This window comes from Carcharodon carcharias, chromosome 19 (genome assembly GCF_017639515.1).
Source record: "Carcharodon carcharias isolate sCarCar2 chromosome 19, sCarCar2.pri, whole genome shotgun sequence".
Classification (NCBI taxonomy): Eukaryota; Metazoa; Chordata; class Chondrichthyes; order Lamniformes; family Lamnidae; genus Carcharodon; species Carcharodon carcharias.
Window position 1 is genome coordinate 96,733,769 of NC_054485.1, and position 17,265 is coordinate 96,751,033.

Here is a 17,265-nt window from a genome sequence, read left to right on the forward strand (position 1 = left end):
CTGCCAAATCATTGGCGGAGCTACGCAATTAGTGCCACTCACCAGCTCTTACCCATTGCCCCGCAAATGTTATACTTTTCATGTATTTATCCTATTCCCTTTTGAAAGTTGTTACTGACTCTGCTTCCACTGCCCTTTCAGGCAGCACCTTCCTAAGATAAGCGTGGCAAGGTGGGTGCCCAGGCACAGGCTGCGGGCCTCCTTTAAGTACTTTTAGCCATAACACCAGCTTTGTCTGTTTCCACAGTCGATAACCGCAATGCATGAGCTTGAGATAGCCCTTGTGTTAATCTGAAAGACAGCAGCTCCGACTGTGCAGCACTCCCTCAGTGCTGGCTGGGGACTTGGTGCCGGAAAAGATTGTTTCTGCGTGTTGCCTGTTTCTTTTGCCAGTTACCTGATTAGCAGCCCCTTCGACCACGGAAACAATTTCTCCTTATTTATTCCATCCAAACCTTCAAGGTTTATGAACAGCCCTGTCAAACCTCCCCTTAACTTTCTCTGCTGTCAGGGGAACAGTGACAACAGTGCAACAAAAACAGAAAATGCTGGAAAAACTCAGCGAGTCTGGCAGCATCTGTGGAGAGAGAAACAGAGTTAACGTTTCCAGTCCGTGTGATCATACGAACAGAGGAGTTGCCCCTGGTGTCCTGGTTAATCTTTATCCCTCCATCAACATCACTAAAATCATATTCTCTTGTCAGCTCCATTAAAAACTACACTTCAAAAAAAGTACTTCAGTGGCCATAAAGCATTCTGGGATGATACGAGAGGTGCTGGATATAAAACAAATTCAAGTCGGTCTGTTGATCTAGACTTCCCAAATCTGGGAGTGCAGGTCAGGAAGTCTCAGACCTGCACCACCCCTGATTTTCCATCCATTGGTTTTAAAGCAATTGAGGGGAATCAGCTGGTTATACATGCCCCAGGGACTACATAGTAAGTCCCCAGGTGGCTCACAGGGAGAAAAAAGACTTTTACAAGAGCAGGTCAGAGGTTGGGAATCCTGCAGTGAGTAACCCACCTCCTGACTCCCCAAAGCCTGTCCACCATCTACAAGTCACAAGTCAGGAGTGTGGTGGAATACTCTCCACTTGCCTGGATGAGTGCAGCTCCCACAAAACTCAAAAAGTTTGACATCATCCAGGACAAAGCAGCCCACTTGATTGACACCCCTTCCACAAACATTCACTCCCTCCACCACTGATGAACAGTGGCAGCAGTGTGTTGCATCTACAAGATACACTGCAGGATCTCACCAAGGCTCCTTGCACAGCACCTTCCAAACCCGCAACCTGTACCACCTAGAAGGACAGGGGCAGCAGATAGGTGGGAACACCGCCACCTGGAAGTTCCCCTCCAAGTTACACACCACCCTGCCTTGGAAATATGTCACTCTTCCTGCACTGTCGCTGTATCAAAATTTTGGAAGTCCCTCCCTTAACAGCACTTTGGGTACGACATGAGATGGGCTCCAACAATTCGAGGAGGCAGCTCACCACCTCCTTCTCATGGGCAATTTGGAATGGGCATGGAATGCTGGCCTTGTTAGCAACAATCCCATCACAAGAACGTACGATGAACAAAAACTATTTGGCCCAGTCTTGGTGAAGGTCTCAGCTGGACAGTAACTGAGTCATTACATTTCATATCAGTGGCTTGGAAGGAGGTGGAGAGTAAGGTGGAGAGATTCGCCAGTGCCCCCACCCCACTCCCACTCCAGTGAACACTGGCTCACCAGCATCCCTTGCTCCCCACCAAGCCCCCACTCAACTGTCCCCAAAGAAGGCGGACAGGATTGAGCTGAATCACCGCTTAAATCCTCTGACGATATTTGACAACAACAACAACAACTTGCATTTACATGGCGCCTGTAAGGTAGGAAAACATGCCCAAGGCGCTTCACAGGAGCATTATCAGGCAAAAAGATATTGGGATCACATCCAAGACGGCGACAAGTCGGCGCAGGTGGTCAAAAGCTTGGTCCAAGAGGTAGGTTCAGAATAGCAGGAGGGCGGGGGTGCAAACCAGGAGCAGCAGCGGTGAATTGAGGCGGGGCGGGGATGCAGGTGCCAAACGCCTCTGACTTTAACGCGGGTGTTAAATCGGGAGGAGCGGGAGCCATTTACCCGCCGCGGGGTGGCCCAGTCCCGAGCAGTCACAATTTTAATGCCATCTAGACGCGGGTCAGGGGGAGGTGAAGAGTTTGTTCCTTTGGCTGTTCTCAGGTTATCCAGCTTCTGCGCTGCAATATCTTTGACCGTAACGCCCAGCTTAGTTCCCACGTTGCCAACCTCCTCTGGGAGCTGATGAATGTGGAGATATATATATACATATATATATACATGGACATAATTTTGTGTGTGTGTGTGTGGTGCCGCCTGGTGTGGTTGCCTTACTCCCGCGTTTTTATTTATTCCTTAATTTCTATTTTGAATTCTTTTTTTCTTTTTTTGCTGCCTCCTCTTTTAGCTGGAGTTGGCGCGGCGTTGGGACATGCCCTTCAGCAGGGGAGAGAAGATGGAGCCCCGACGCTCCTCCTGAAGCCGATCGGGCACCCGCTTCGGTGCCAGTCCCGGCGGCAGGGGCGCCCGCTGCTCGTCCATCCGCTGCTCTTGCAGACGCTGCAACAGGTCGAAGAAAGCCTGGGAGCTGTAGGCGGGAGGGTGGCTGCGCTGGTCCTCAATCCGAGCACTGGCTGCCTGCCGGGGGCCGAGAGAGAGAGAGAGAGGGAGAGGGAGGGAGAGAGAGAGAACAAAATGGGTTACTTCATTGCCAGCTTCCCCCCCGCCGCCCCCCCACCCCACCTCCCCTCACATCCCAGAATAAATTCCCCGCCCTTCAGCCCCGCTCCCGGTGTCAGCCGTGGCTCCGCGGCCGCTGCTCGAACCTCTGAAGCCCCGAAGGGAGGAGGAGGGGAGGGGACGGGAGGGGAGGGGGGGGGGGGCATGGGTTCGAATCCCCTACTCCAAATCGCTATGAGCCTCCTCCCCTGAAGACCTTAACCTCCCGCCGAGGCGTGTCACCCCGGCCCGGCCCTGAGGCTCGCTCCTTCAATCCCTCAAAACTCGCTCTTCTCACACAAACCTCGCCGGTGAGCTATTCGACTAAATGGGGCATCGCAGTCCAGCCCAGTTCCCGGGAGCGGAGGGGAGAAGGGGAAGGGTTGGGGAGGGGGGGTCTTCCGATTCAAAAGGGAACGGGATGTAAACTCGGAGAGGTTAAATTTGCAGCTCCACGGTAAAACAGCAGGGGAATGGGTCAAACTGTCTTTCAAAGGGCCAGCACAGGGATGATGGGCCTCCTTCTGCGCCATATGTTTTTAATGGGGCGTTCCGAAATTCCTGCTGCGAATAGCGCCAACATCCACACCTCCGATCCCCCCCCGCCATCCCCCCATCCATCTGCCACCAGGATTAGAGACTGTGGGCACAGTCATTCCCAGTGGCAAAGCATTGCACAGTCCATTAACAGTGTGTGTGTGTGTGAAGAAATTCCCTCCTAACCTCTATCCTTACCCTGTTAGCGACAAGTTTATAGTGATACCTCCCCGTAAAGGGCTTGCCTCCCCAGAAGAAACAGTCTTTCCCTTTCGGCTTTGGCGGGATGGATAACAGATGATACGGCCCTTGCTGTTAGTGGGAGTTTGGTGTATACACATTTCCCACAGTGCCTTATTCTCAAAGAAGTACTTAGCGCTTCGGGTCGGTGAGCTTTCATCAGAACTGGGAAAAGTTAGGGATGCGATAGGGTTTGAGCAAGGGGTGGGTGGGACAAGGACAAAAGGGAGGTCTGTGATAGGGAGGAAGACAGGAGCGATTGAAAGACAGAAGAGTTAGTCTTCCAGGGCCAAAAGGGATGGTGCTGGGTCAAAGAAAGGAACAAAAGATGGGCTGAGCGCAGGTGTGCTGCTGACTGAGAGAAGAAAAAAATGAACAGCCAAAGGAAAGGAAACAAAGTGGAGCAGAGATTATGGTCCGCAATTGTTGAACTCAAAGTTGAGTCCTGGAGGCTGTCAAGTGCCTAATTGAAAGATGAGTTGCTATTCCTCAGGCTTACAGAGGTGGTGGTATAGTGTTGTCACTGGACTGGTATTCCCAGTGACCTGGTTTCAAATCCCACCATGGCAAATAGTGAAATTTGAATCCAATAAAAATTTGGAATTAAGTCTGTCGAAAACCATTGTCGACTGTCGCAAAAAAAAACTGGTTCAAAATGCCCTTTGGGAAAGGAAATCTGCTGTCCTTATCTAATCTGGCCTGGCCTACATGTGACTGGTTGACTTTTTAAAAAGTGCCCTCCCTCTGAACAAGGGTAATTAGGGATGGGCAATAAATGCTGGCTTAGCCAGCGATGGCCACATCCCATGAATGAATAATTAAACAAAAAACTGGAACAGGGCAGCAGACCGAGGATAGGGATCTCAGCATGAGACCAAGGTGGAGAGTTAAAATGACAGGTCACCCGGAGCTTGGGATCATGCTTGCAGACTGGGCAGTCACCCTATCTGCGTTTGGTCTCCCAATGTAGAGGAGACCGCATTGTGAGCAGCCAATGCGCTATGCTAGATTGAAAGAAGTGCATATAAGTTGCTGTTCCGCCTGGAAGGAGTGTTTGGTGCCTTTGATAGTGAGGGGAGAGGAGGCAAAAGGGCAGGTGTTGCATCTCCTGTGTTTGCGTGGAAGGGGACGAGATGTCAGGGGCAATTGAGGAGTGGACCAGGGTGTCACAGAGGGAATGGTCCCCGTGGAGTGTGGAAAGGGGAGGGGAAGATATGTTTGGTGACGGCCTCATGCTGGAGGTGCTGCCATGACATCCTGTGCGTTACCAGTGCTTTCTCTTTCTATTTCAGGGTTCCAGCATCCGCTTTTCAAAAAGGTGCTTGATTGACTGTAAAGTGCACTGGGACATCCTGAGATTCTAATAGATGGTGTATAAAAACAAGTTCTTTCTTTTACCTAAACTCATTGTAATTAAAAAAAAACTCCATTAAACCTGGTCTGCTCCAGCAGACCTACATTTGTCTGAAACGTCTCTCGACACAGATTCCAACACGTTTGCAATGGGCAGATAAAGCCCTTTGCTAAATGGCTGGCAGACGAATGTCAGACGAACACGTCGAGCATCCGACACTAATATTGGCACTGGGGATTTCACACTGACAGAGTGATCAGTCGCCATGGGACTGGTCCTGCTCACCCACTCCTGCCCCTTCCCCCACTTGTGCCCCAAATACTCCAGCAACATGAATTCCACTGTCTGATTCAGATCTGAGATATGCCCCAATTTCTGTCAATGAATTTAAATGGATTGGGTCATGAGATGTGCTTTTCTAAAAGGGTGGGGGGCGGGGGGGGGGGTGTGATAGACACTTTGTTTCCCCTGAATTTCCTGTGCCCGTGCAACCGTATAGCCACAGACGCAGGAAGGGGGAGGAAAATCGGCCTCTTTAACCTGCAGGACCCACCTCCCTCTGCTGGGAACATGTGTGAAGTGCAGGTCACAAGCACAGTCCCCACTACAAAAACTATCCACTTTGCAGTGCCATTCCCGAAACAGTCACTTACACCTTGTTACCCTGGGTGTGTTCGAACAGGCGGTCCAAAGGGCAGCCTGCACCTCAGTAGGGTTACACCTATCAGGAATGGCTGAACAGCCTCTTTTCTCTAGAGTGGGGAAAGTCGTGGTGGGGGTGACCTGAGAGAGGTACTTAGGAGTTTCAGAGGGTAGATATGGAGAAGATGCTTCCACTTGTGAGGGGCTGGGTGGGGGGAGTTGGGAAGACCAAAGTCTAGGGGACATAAGTATAAGATAGTCATCAATAAATCCATTAGGGAATCCTGAAGCAACATCTTTGTCCAGAGAGCAGCAAGAATGTGGAACTCACTACACCATGGAGTGGTTGACGTGAGTCACACCGATGCAGTTCAGGGGGACCTAGATAAGCACATGAGGGAGAAGGGAATAGAAAGGTATGTTAATGAGGTTAGGTGAAGAAGGGCAGGGGAAGGCTTGTGTGGAGACCAGTGCAGACCAGTTGAGCCAGTGCTGTACATTCTACATAATTCTCTTGTAGGGTGTGGTTATCCATTAGTCTTATCCTGAATATCTAATATTGAAGGTGTTTTAAGTAACTGTGAGGACAGTGTTTGATAATCTCATGAGCAGCTGAAAAGTCTCAGATGCCAGAATAAAACACATTCACCTACTGAGAGGTGATATCCAGAAAGCTCTTCCAATTTCGCCACTTCCTACTTTAAATAATTTGATGCTGCAGTTTATCTGTTGACACCAGTTTGCAACAACACTGCTTCAGTTCCTCATTCATCCACCAATAGCTTACTCATGTTCTTTAGGGAAGAAGAGCTACCCAGTCTGGCTTATAAGTGATCCCAGACCCACAGTAATGTGGTTGACTGTTAAATGGTCTCCAAAATGGCCCAGCAAGCCACCCCAGTTGATTGCAGGAAGGTGGTCCACCACCACCTTCTCGAAGGCAATAGGGATAGGCAGTAAGTGCTGGCCCATCCAGTGACACCCACATCCTGGGAATGAATTTAAAAATTCAGGCAGATTCATTACACCATCCAACACACGTTAAGGACAAATTTGCATTAGCACTAACTCCGTAAGCAATGGGGCAAAAAAAAAATACTGCAGGTGCTGGAAATCTGAAATAGAAATTGGGTCTAAACTCGATGGAGTTTTGAAGGATGAGGGGGGATCTGATTGAAACTTACAGAATGCTGAAAGGCCTGGACAGAGTGGACGTGGGGAAGATGTTTCCATTAGTAGGAGAGACTAGGACCCGAGGGCACGGCCTCTTGGTAAAGGGAAGACCTTTTAGAACAGAGATGAGGAGAAACTTCTTTAGCCAGAGAGTGATGAACCTATGGAATTCATTGCCACAGAAGGCTGTGGAGAACAGGTCACTGAGTGTATTTAAGACCGAGATAGATAGGTTCTTGATTGGTAAGGGGATCAAAAGTTACAGGGAGAAGGCGGGAGAATGGGGTTGAGAAACTTATCAGCCATGATTGAATGGCGGAACAGACTCGATGGGCCAATTGGCCTAATTTCTGCTCCTATGTCTTATGATCTAGAAGCAGAAAATGTGGAAACGCTCAGCAAGTCGGATTTAAGGGCAGAATTTAATGCAGGTGGCGGTGAGGGCACTTAATTGGCATCAGGGGTGTAGGTGGGAACCTCACCATCATTCTGCCCGTACCCTGACTGGAAGAAGGCCCAGAAAAGGCTTCCCACCACCGCTGCCAATTAAGGCCCTGAATGTGAGCAATTACTTTAGGGCCGTATCCCGCTGGTGCTGGTATTAATTCATTCTGTGGTGGCGGGGTGGGTCTGCCATGCAGGGAGCAAAACAAACAAATCCTGTTTGTTTGTGGGCTCCCAGGGGAGTCGGGGGTGAGGGACCCTTGTTCATAGGCACTTAGAAGACTGAGATCCAATGAGAGACACCCCTTTAGTCTTGCTGCCCAACCCCCACCCCGCCCCCCCCAACACCCACCCCGTGACCGCCCCCCCCCACAACAACACCCCCCTCCCCACCCACCCAACTCATGCCATCACTCGCCTGTGGCCTGGGTCCATCCATGCTCCTAGGCCTCGGATGAATGTTGTACCAGCAACAGCCACTGCGTCCCCGGAGTAAGACCCTTAAACTGGGGGTCTCACTTCCGTCTAAGGTCTGGATCCTGTAATAGGTATCCATGACACAAAACAACTTTGGACACAATTTCCACTTTACGTGGAAAACCTTTATTGGCCCACTAAGCAATAGTAAGTACTCACAACGACAGTTGCTTAGTAACACCCCCGAGTGTCAGAGCTCATTCCCGGATGGTCAGTCTGCTGAACGGATTCCTCTGCAAGCCTTCCCGTGACTGACCAAGTCACGTTTTCCTGGCTGCAGCAACACTGTCCTTGTGGCTGTGGCTTTTATGCCCCTTTCCAACCCTGGTCCTTTGACATATAAGGTAATACCTCAAATTGAGTCATCTGATTGGTTTTCAGTGCCTTATCAATCCCACTGTCCCTTTGCAAGACTACCTGCATGTGGCCATTTCCTGCACTTAGCAGGCGATGTCTCCAGGTCCATTCAAGTAACCCTTGTTCATAGGCACTTAGAAGACTGAGATCCAATGAGAGACACCCCTTTAGTCTTGGTGCCCAACCCCCACCCCGCCCCCCCCAACACCCACCCCGTGACCGCCCCCCCCCCCCACAACAACACCCCCCTCCCCACCCACCCAACTCATGCCATCACTCGCCTGTGGCCTGGGTCCATCCATGCTCCTAGGCCTCGGATGAATGTTGTACCAGCAACAGCCACTGCGTCCCCAATTAAGTGCCCTTGATAAGGCAGGAAGAAAGCCATTTACACAGGGAGGCCATTGTCTATAAGGGTTGTTGTGGGCAGAGTGTCTGAGTGCGATTAGTCTGGGCCACCACCTAATGACATGTCCGGATGTGTGTGTGTGTCTGTGTGCATTTTGTGTGTGTGTGTCTGTGTGTATGTGTCTCTCTGTGTGTATGTGTTGTGTGTGTCTGTGTGTGTGTCTCTGTATGTGTTGTGTGTATGTGTGTGTGTTGCATGTGTGTGTCTGTGTGTGTGTCTGTGTGTGTGTGTGTGTGTGTGTGTGTGTTGTGTGTGTGTATGTGCCTGTGAGTGTTGCATGAGTGTGTGTGTGTCTGTGTGTGTCTCTGTGTGTCTGTGTGTATGTATGTGTGTCTCTGTGTGTCTGTGTGTGTGTCTGTGTGTGTGTGTGTCTCTGAATCTGTGTGTATGTGTGTCTGTTTGTGTGTGTGTCTGTGTGTGTGTCTGTTTGTGTGTGTATGTCCCTGTTCAAGTAAACTGTCTTTATCTTTAAAAGGTTCAATGTGAGCCCCAGTGATGATGTCTTTGGTTAGAATTCTACTCCCTTCTTACTGATGTCCTTCATGTTCCTGCTACCCGGTGAACTCCACACGCTGCTCCACACCACAACTGGGTTACATTTTACTGAAAAGTGCCTTTGAACAAGGGTTTGCCCCCTCCCAGGGAGCCTGTAAACAAACGCACCAGCAAGAAGGACATCAGGACGAAGGGAGGAGACTTTTGACTTTTGACTTTTGCTGGGGCTCGTACTGGACTTCTTAAAAATAAAGATAGTTTAACTGAACAGGGAAACACGAACACGGACAAATACACACAGACACACACAGACACACACACACACACACAGACACACACACACACACACACACACACACATCAGGACATGTCACTGGGTGGTGGCCCAGACTAATTGCACTCAGACACTGTCCACAACAACCCTCATAGACAATGGCCTCTCTGTGTAAATGGCTTTCTTCCTGCTGCCAGGGAAGCATGACTTGGTTGGTCACAGGAAGTCGTGCAGAAGAATCCACTCAGCAGACCGACCACCTGGGAATGAGCTCTGGCACTCGGGTCTCAGTAAGCAACTGTCGTTGTGAGTACATACTATTGCTTAGCGGGTCAATAAAGGTCTTCCACCTAAAGTGGAAATTGTATCCAAAGTTGTTTTGTGTCATTGATATTTGTTACAGGATCTGGACCTTAGAGGGAAGCGATTCTCCCTGTTTAAGAGTCTTACACCGATGGTGTTGTCATTCAATAGCGCTGCCAGCCTCTGATTGGCTGACAGCTCTGGTGGGTGGGGCTTCCGCCCAGGGTCCTTGATCCCAGGAAAGGCCTGTCCCTGGACTGTCAAGTGCCTGAATGGCACAAGATGTTGTGGGCCTTCCTGCAAAGAGATGTCGCGGGGCCGAGACCCCCATCGACTCCATCAAATACCCCTCTAAATGTCGAAAGTTTTCATGTTACTAAAGGCAAAGAAAATGAAAATAGTTGTCGTAAGAAACAAAAGATTTGTCCAGAGCGGTTGTGAATGGCAGAATAATGAAAGCTATGTCCGAGAAGAATAACATGACAAAGAAGATTAAGATCAGCACATGCAAAAAGCAGCAATAAACCTTTAATTTCTTTACGCCCACCATTACCACTCCTTTGTCTTTTGTAACCTGAAATCTTTTGTCATTCCACCTATCTTGACCTCTACCCTATAACAGACCTTTCCCTCTCTACCTCCTCCTCGCTTCCCCTTTCACTGCACAAAGCCTATTACATTTTTACTTTCCTTCCGTTCCATAGAGAAGTCCCTGACCTGGAATGTTAACACTGTTTCTTTCTACACAGATGCTGCCAGACCTGCTGAGTATTTCCAGCATTTTCTGTTTTTATCCCTGTAAGCAAGTGGAGCCTGTTTCTGGGCTGTAATTGCTATGTAACCGTGGATACTATTAATGGGGTTCTGCAAATCAATCAACTGAACTTAGTTTATGTTCTACATGAGCCTCCATCTAACCCAATCAACATACCCCTCGACTCCTTGCTTCCTCATATACTTAGCTATCTTCCCCTTATCTGCTTCTTTGTTTTTATTCTTTCATGGGATGTGGGTGTCGCTGGCTGGGTCAACATTTATTGCCCATCCCTAACTGCCCTTGAGAAGGTAGTGGTGAGCCACCTTCTTGAACCGCTGCAGCCCACATGTTCCAGGTACATCCACAGTGCTGTTAGGAAGGGAGTTCCAGGATTTTGGCCCAGCGACAGTGATATATTTACAAGTCAGGATGGTGTGTGGCTTGGAGGGGAACGTGCAGCTGGTAGTGTTCCCATGTGTCTTTCTTGGCGGTAGCAGTCACAAGTTTGGAAGGTGCTGTTGAGGAAGCCTTGGTGAATTGCTGCAGTGCATCTTGTAGATGGTACACACTGTGGCCACTGTGCACCTGTGATGCAGGGAGTGAATATTTAAGGTGATAGATGGGGTGCCGATCAAGCGGGCTGCTTTATTCTGCATGTGGTCGAGCATCTTGAGTGTTAATGGAGCTGCATCATCCAGGCAGGTGGAGACTATGCCATCACACTGCTGAATTGTGCCTTGTAGATGGTAGACAGGCATTAAGGAGCCAGGAGGTGAGTTACTTTCCATAGAATTCCTAGCCTTTGACCTGCTTTTGTAGCCACAGTATTTATATAGTTAGTCCAGTACAGTTTTTGGTCAATGGTGGGCGATTGAGCGATGGTTAATGTAATTGAATGACAAGGGGAATTGGTTAAATTCTCTCTTGCCTGGCGTTTGTGTGGCATGAATGTTTTGCCACTTATCAGCCGAAACCTAACCTACTCTCTGTGGTGATGAGTGTTCTAGTCACTCTCTGGATAAAGAAGTTTCGCATGAGTTCTTCATAGGATTTATAAGTGATTATCTTATATTTATGTCTCCTGATTCTGGTCCCACCAGCAAGGGAAAACATCTTCTCTACATATACCCTGTTGAACACTTTCATAATCTTGAAGACATCTATCTGATCACCCCTAAGTCTTCTCTTTTCTAGAGAAAAGAGCTCCAGTCTATGGAATCCAGGTGTAACTAACCAAGTACCTTCCCAATGAATGTACACCTACAAATCATTGGACAAAGGGAACAATGGGACAATGTTCCTTTTATGGGCAGCCTATTCCCTCCTTCCACTCAGATAAAGAGTTTACCCTTTTGTTTCCCTGTACCTGATGCATCAAGATGGTGTTGTAGAGGTCATCATCTGGCTCCTTCTTCGCTGCTGGATTCGTCTCTTTCTTTGCTGCAGCCTCCCCTTTCTCTACTGGAAGCTCCTCCCTCTCTGCTGGAACCTCATCCCCTTCTGCTGGGAGCTTCTCTCTCTTTGCTGGAATTTCCTCTCCCTCTGCTGGATTCCCATCTCCCTTTGCGGGAATCTTCTCACTCTCCACTGGGAGTACTTCCTTCTCTGCTGGATTGTCTTCCCCCTCTGCTGGAATCTGATTTCCCTCTGCTGGGAACTCCTCCCTCTCTACGGGATCCTGCTCATCCTCTGCTGGAATCTCCTCTTCCCTTGAAATCTCGGCTTCCTCGGCTGGAGACTTGTTTCCCTCTGCTGGAGTGGCTGCTGGAGATTCCCCTCGCTGCGTTGGAGATACTGTCCTCCCTACTGGAGCCAGGTACTCAACAGTTCCCGCAGGAAAAGGTGAGCTGAGTTCAACTGTGGGGGAGTCTTCAAAGTCCGCCCGCTGATCGTCAAGGCGACGGCTCTGGGAGTAGGCAATTAGATTGAAGAATTCTTCCGTTTGCAGTGAAGACATAGAGGGGAAGAAAGCTGCAAAAAAAGGTGAAAAATCAGCAGAGGGGAATGAAAATATTTCAGTTGAACTTCATCTCTCCAGCTTTCATTATTTTTACCTCCATTTGTACGATACATACACACACACACTCACACACCCATCCCTGTAAACATATAAGCACTTGTACACATCCACATCCATGTAAATCTGCACATGTACGTCCATACACATACACACCCATGTACACATGCACATCCATATACACATACACATCGATGTACAAATCCACACCCGTGTACACACACACACCGATGTACACCAGCACATCCATATAAACCCACACATTCATGTACACATGTACATCCATACACACATACACAAATCCATGTACACTACCACATTATTGTACACATCTACATCCCTGTACACATATGTATGCATATATACATTCATTTGCAAAAACACATCTATGCACACAACCGTATGCAAAAAATGATATTAATGTATATGCCCATAGAAATCCTGGCACAATATGTGTTACCAACAAAGTAAAATGCCTGCACCTTTGTCCTATAGGGTAAATTATTATTCAACAGTGTAGATCCGACTCAGGTACACCATGGGTTAGACACAGAGCAAATAAAGCTCCCTTCACACTGTCCCATCAAACACTCCCATGGCAGATACAGCACAGGTTAGACACAGAGTAAAGCTCCCTCTACACTGTCATCATCAAATACTCCCAGGGCAGATACAATACGGGGTTAGATACAGAGTAAAGCTCCCTCTATACTATCCCATCAAACACTCCCAGGGCAGGTACAGCACAGGTTAGGCAGAGAGTAAAGCTCACTCTACACTGTATGCATCAAACACTCTCAGGACAGGTACAGCACGGGGTTAGACACAGAGTAAAGCTCCCTCTACACTGTCCCCATCAAACATTCCCAGGGTAGATACAGCATGGGTTAGATACAGAGTAAAGTTCCGTCTACACTGCCCAGTCGAACAATCCCAGGGCAGGTACAGCACGGGGTTAGATACAGAGTAAAGCTCCCTCTACACTGTCCCATCAAACACTCCCAGGCCAGGTACAGCACAGGTTAGGTACAGAGTAAATCTCCCTCTACACTGTCCCATCAAACACTCCCAGGACAGGTACAGCACGGGGTTAGATACAGAGTAAAGCTCCCTCTATACTGTCCCATCAAACACTCCCAGGGCAGGTACAGCACGGGGTTAGATACAGAGTAAAGCTCCCTCTACACTGTCCCCATCAAACACTCCCAGGACAGGTACAGCACGGGGTTAGATACAGAGTAAAGCTCCCTCTACACTGTCCCATCAAACACTCCCAGGCCAGGTACAGCACGGGGTTAGATACAGAGTAAAGCTCCCTCTACACTGTCCCCATCAAACACTCCCAGGACAGGTACAGCACGGGGTTAGATACAGAATAATGCTCCCTGTGAAGACTGAAATATTGGACACCTAGCTGGGTGGAGTCCTGAGAGATGGTCTGGACCAAACATGGAGAGATGGGAAAATTATAATGGGAAAAGAGCACTAGCGCACAGAGACCCATATAAGGACTGAAAACAATCAATGATAATTGATGCTGTAGCAGTAAATGAGTGATAAAATTGTGGAGGCATAGCTTAAATCCCTCACTTCTTTCTTTTTCCACAGGTGATGAGGGCATTGATCTACATGCTCGACGGTCTTTGATCTTCTTACGGAAGGAGCACCGTTGGTCATTGAGACGTCTGCTCTGGATCTCCCACACCAGATCAAAGAATACCTCATGGTCACTGAAGTCGGGGGTCAAGCTTTTAGTCTGCAGAATGAGAGAGACAGCATGACATTAAGTGACATCCCAGTCAGCAAATCCCAACCAAGACCTGGTAGAAGGCGGCTCCAAAAATGGCCAATGAAATAGCTTTTTGTCCACCTTCTACCATGATTCTTTGGTCGGGGAGAAAGGAACAGAGGATATGTTGATGAGCTGAGATGAGGAAGGGGAAGAAGGGAACTCGCGTGGAGAATAAACATCAGCACAGACCTTTTGGGCTGAATGGCCTGCTTCTCCACTGCAAAATTCTACTTATTTGATCCATCCACTGAGGATTGAGCTAGTATTGCCCCTATTTCATCCAGAGCCCTTTCGGACAATAGATCGAGGAGAAAATCCATTCAAAAAAGGGTGGTACTGCCAATCCTAATGCCCCCTGATTATCCAGAAGCATACAGGGTAAAATAAAGCAGAAACAGAAAGCTTATGACAATCACAAAAGACTTAATACTGTAGAAAGCTGAGAGGAGTATAGAAAGTACAGGGATGAATGAAAATTAGGAAAGTCAAGAGGATACAAAAAAATATTGGCAGGTGAAATCAAAGAAAACCTAAAGATGTCTTTCCAGTACATTAAGAGCAAGAGAATGACTAAGGAAAAGTTAAGGCCTATCAGAGATGTACATGGTAACTTGTGGGTAGATGCAGCACATATGGGCAGGGCTCTCAATGAGTTCTTTGTCTCTGCCTTTACTAAGGAGAGGGATGATGCAGACATTCTAGTTAAAGAGGAGGAGTGTGAAATATTTGATACAATAATCAAAGGGACAGAGGAAGTACTGGAGGGACTGGCATCTTTGAAGATGGATAAATCACCAGGGCCAGATGGATTGTATCCCAGGCTATTAAAGGAAGTCAGGTAGGAAATAGCGGATGTTCTGAAGATTATTTGCCAATCCTCACTAGATACAGGCAAGATCCCAGAGGATTGGAGGTCTGTGAACGTTGTACTATTATTTAAAAAGGGTATGTGGGATCGGCAAGAAAATGATAGGCTGGTCAGCCTGACTTCAATTGTGGGCAAATTATTGGAATCAATTCTGAGAGCCAGGATAAAGTGACACTTAGAAAGGCATTGATTGATCAGGGATAGTTAGCATCGTTTTGTGAGGGGAAGATCATGCCTTACTAACTTAATTGTCTTTTTTGAGGATGTAACATGAATGATTGAGGATAGTGCAGTGTATGTTGTCTACATGGATTTTAGTAAGGCATTTGACAAGATCCCACATGGCAGACTTGTCAAAAAAGTGAAATCCCATGGGATACAGGAGAATGTGGCGAGTTGGATCCAAAATTGGCTCAGTGACAGGAAACAAATGGTAATGGTCGATGGATGGTTTTACAAATGGAAAATGGTTTCCAGTGGTGTTCCACAGGGGCAGTGCTGGGGTCCTTGCTGTTTGTTGTATATATTAATGATTCAGACTTAAACGTGGGAGGCATGATTGGAAAATATGCAGATGACACAAAAATTGGCCGTGTGGTTGATAGTGAAGAGGATAGCTGTCAATTCCAGAATGAATCAATGGTTTGGTAGAGCGGACAGAAAAATGGCAAATGGAATTCAAACTAGAAAAGTGTGAGATAATGCATTTGGGGAGAGCAAACAAAGCAAGGGAATACTCAATAAATGGGAGGATATTGAGAGGGGCTGAGGAAGTGAGAGACCTTGGAGTACATGTCCACAGGTCCTTGAAGGTGGCAGGATGGGTTGATAAGGTGGTAAAGAAAACATATGAAATGAATACAAAAATTGAATACAAAAACAGGGGTGTAATGATGGAACTGTGTAAAAATGCTGGTTAGGCCACAGCTAGAATTTTGTGTACAGCTCTGGTCACCACATGACAGGAAGCTCTGGAGAGAGTACAGAGAAGATTTACAAGAATGTTACCAGGGCTTGAAAATTGCAGCTATGAGGAAAGATTGGATAGGCTTAGAACAGAAGAGGCTGAGGGGTGACCTGATTGAGGTGTACAAGATTATGAGAGGCCTAAATACATGCAGGAATTATACAGTAAATGGCAGAACCCTTAAGTGCATTGACGGGCAGAGGGATCTGGGTGTACAGGTCCACAGGTTACTGAAAGTGGCAACGCAGGTGGATAAGGTAGTCAGGACAGCATATGGCATGCTTGCCTTCATTGGCAGGGGTATTGAGTATAAAAGCTGGGAAGTCATGCTGCAGCTGTATAGAACCTTGGTTAGGCCACACTTGGAATATTGCGTGCAATTCTGGTCACCACATTACCAGGAGGATATAGAGGCATTGGAGAGGGTGCAGAGGAGGTTTCCCAGGATGCTGCCTGGTCTGGAGGTTATTAGCTATGAGGAGAGGTTGGAGAAACTCGGATTGTTCTCACAAGAGTGACGGTGATTGAGGGGCGACTTGATAGAAGTTTACAAAATTATGAGTGGCATGGACAGAGCAGATAGTCAGAAGCTTTTTCCCAGGGTGGAAGAGTCAATTACTAGGGGACATAGATTTAAAGTGAGAGGAGAAAACTATAGAGGAGATGTGCGGGGCAAGTTTTTTACGCAGAGGATAGTGAGTGTCTGGAATTTGCTGCCAGAGGAGGTGATGGAAGCAGGTACAATAGTGATGTTTAAGAGGCAGCTTGACAAATACATGAATAGGATGGGAATAGAGGGATAAGGACCCTGGAAGTGCAAAATGTTTTAGTTGACGGGCAATATGATCGGCGCAGGCTTGGAGGGCCAAAGGGCCTGTTCCTGTGCTGTACTTTTCTTTGTTCTTTGTTCTAAGTAGGATAGATAGAAAATACTTCTTCTCCTAGCAATTACCAGGGGGCATAGATTTAAGGTGATTGGCGGAAGGATTAGAGGGGACATTAGGTACACCTTTTTCACCCAGAGGGTGGTGGGTGGGTGATGGATGTCTGGAATTCACTGCCTAAGTTGGTGATTGAGGCTGAAACGCTCAACTCATTTAAAAATGTACCTGGATCTGCATCTGAAGTGCTGTAACCTACAAGGCTATGGACCAGGTGCTGGAAAGTGGGATTAAAATGAGCGGCTAGTTTCTTTTTTTCTCTCTTTTGACTGGCGCAGACACAATGGACTGAATGGCCTCTTTCTGTACCGTAACATTTCTATAGTTCTACAATCGTTCACCTCGTCTCACAGTATTGTAACTTAACTAGCAGAGATGAAGGTACGTTTGCTAACCTACTGTGTGTGCCCCCTTGGCTATCTTTAATACACAGTA

General features: G+C 47.8%; 1 protein-coding gene across 1 annotated transcript in view; it reads right to left on the minus strand.

The window, feature by feature from the left end:
* Positions 1-1,269: 1,269 nt before the first annotated feature.
* The window catches only part of LOC121291111, a 63,124-nt gene continuing 47,128 nt past the window's right edge, over positions 1,270-17,265 (minus strand). Inside the window, exons 5-7 of the mRNA XM_041212173.1 lie at positions 13,853-14,018; positions 11,612-12,216; positions 1,270-2,702 (exon numbers count right to left, since the gene is read on the minus strand). Coding sequence (XP_041068107.1) covers positions 2,469-2,702; positions 11,612-12,216; positions 13,853-14,018 — 1,005 coding nt within the window. The 3' untranslated portion in view covers positions 1,270-2,468. The remainder of the gene's footprint in view (positions 2,703-11,611; positions 12,217-13,852; positions 14,019-17,265) is intronic.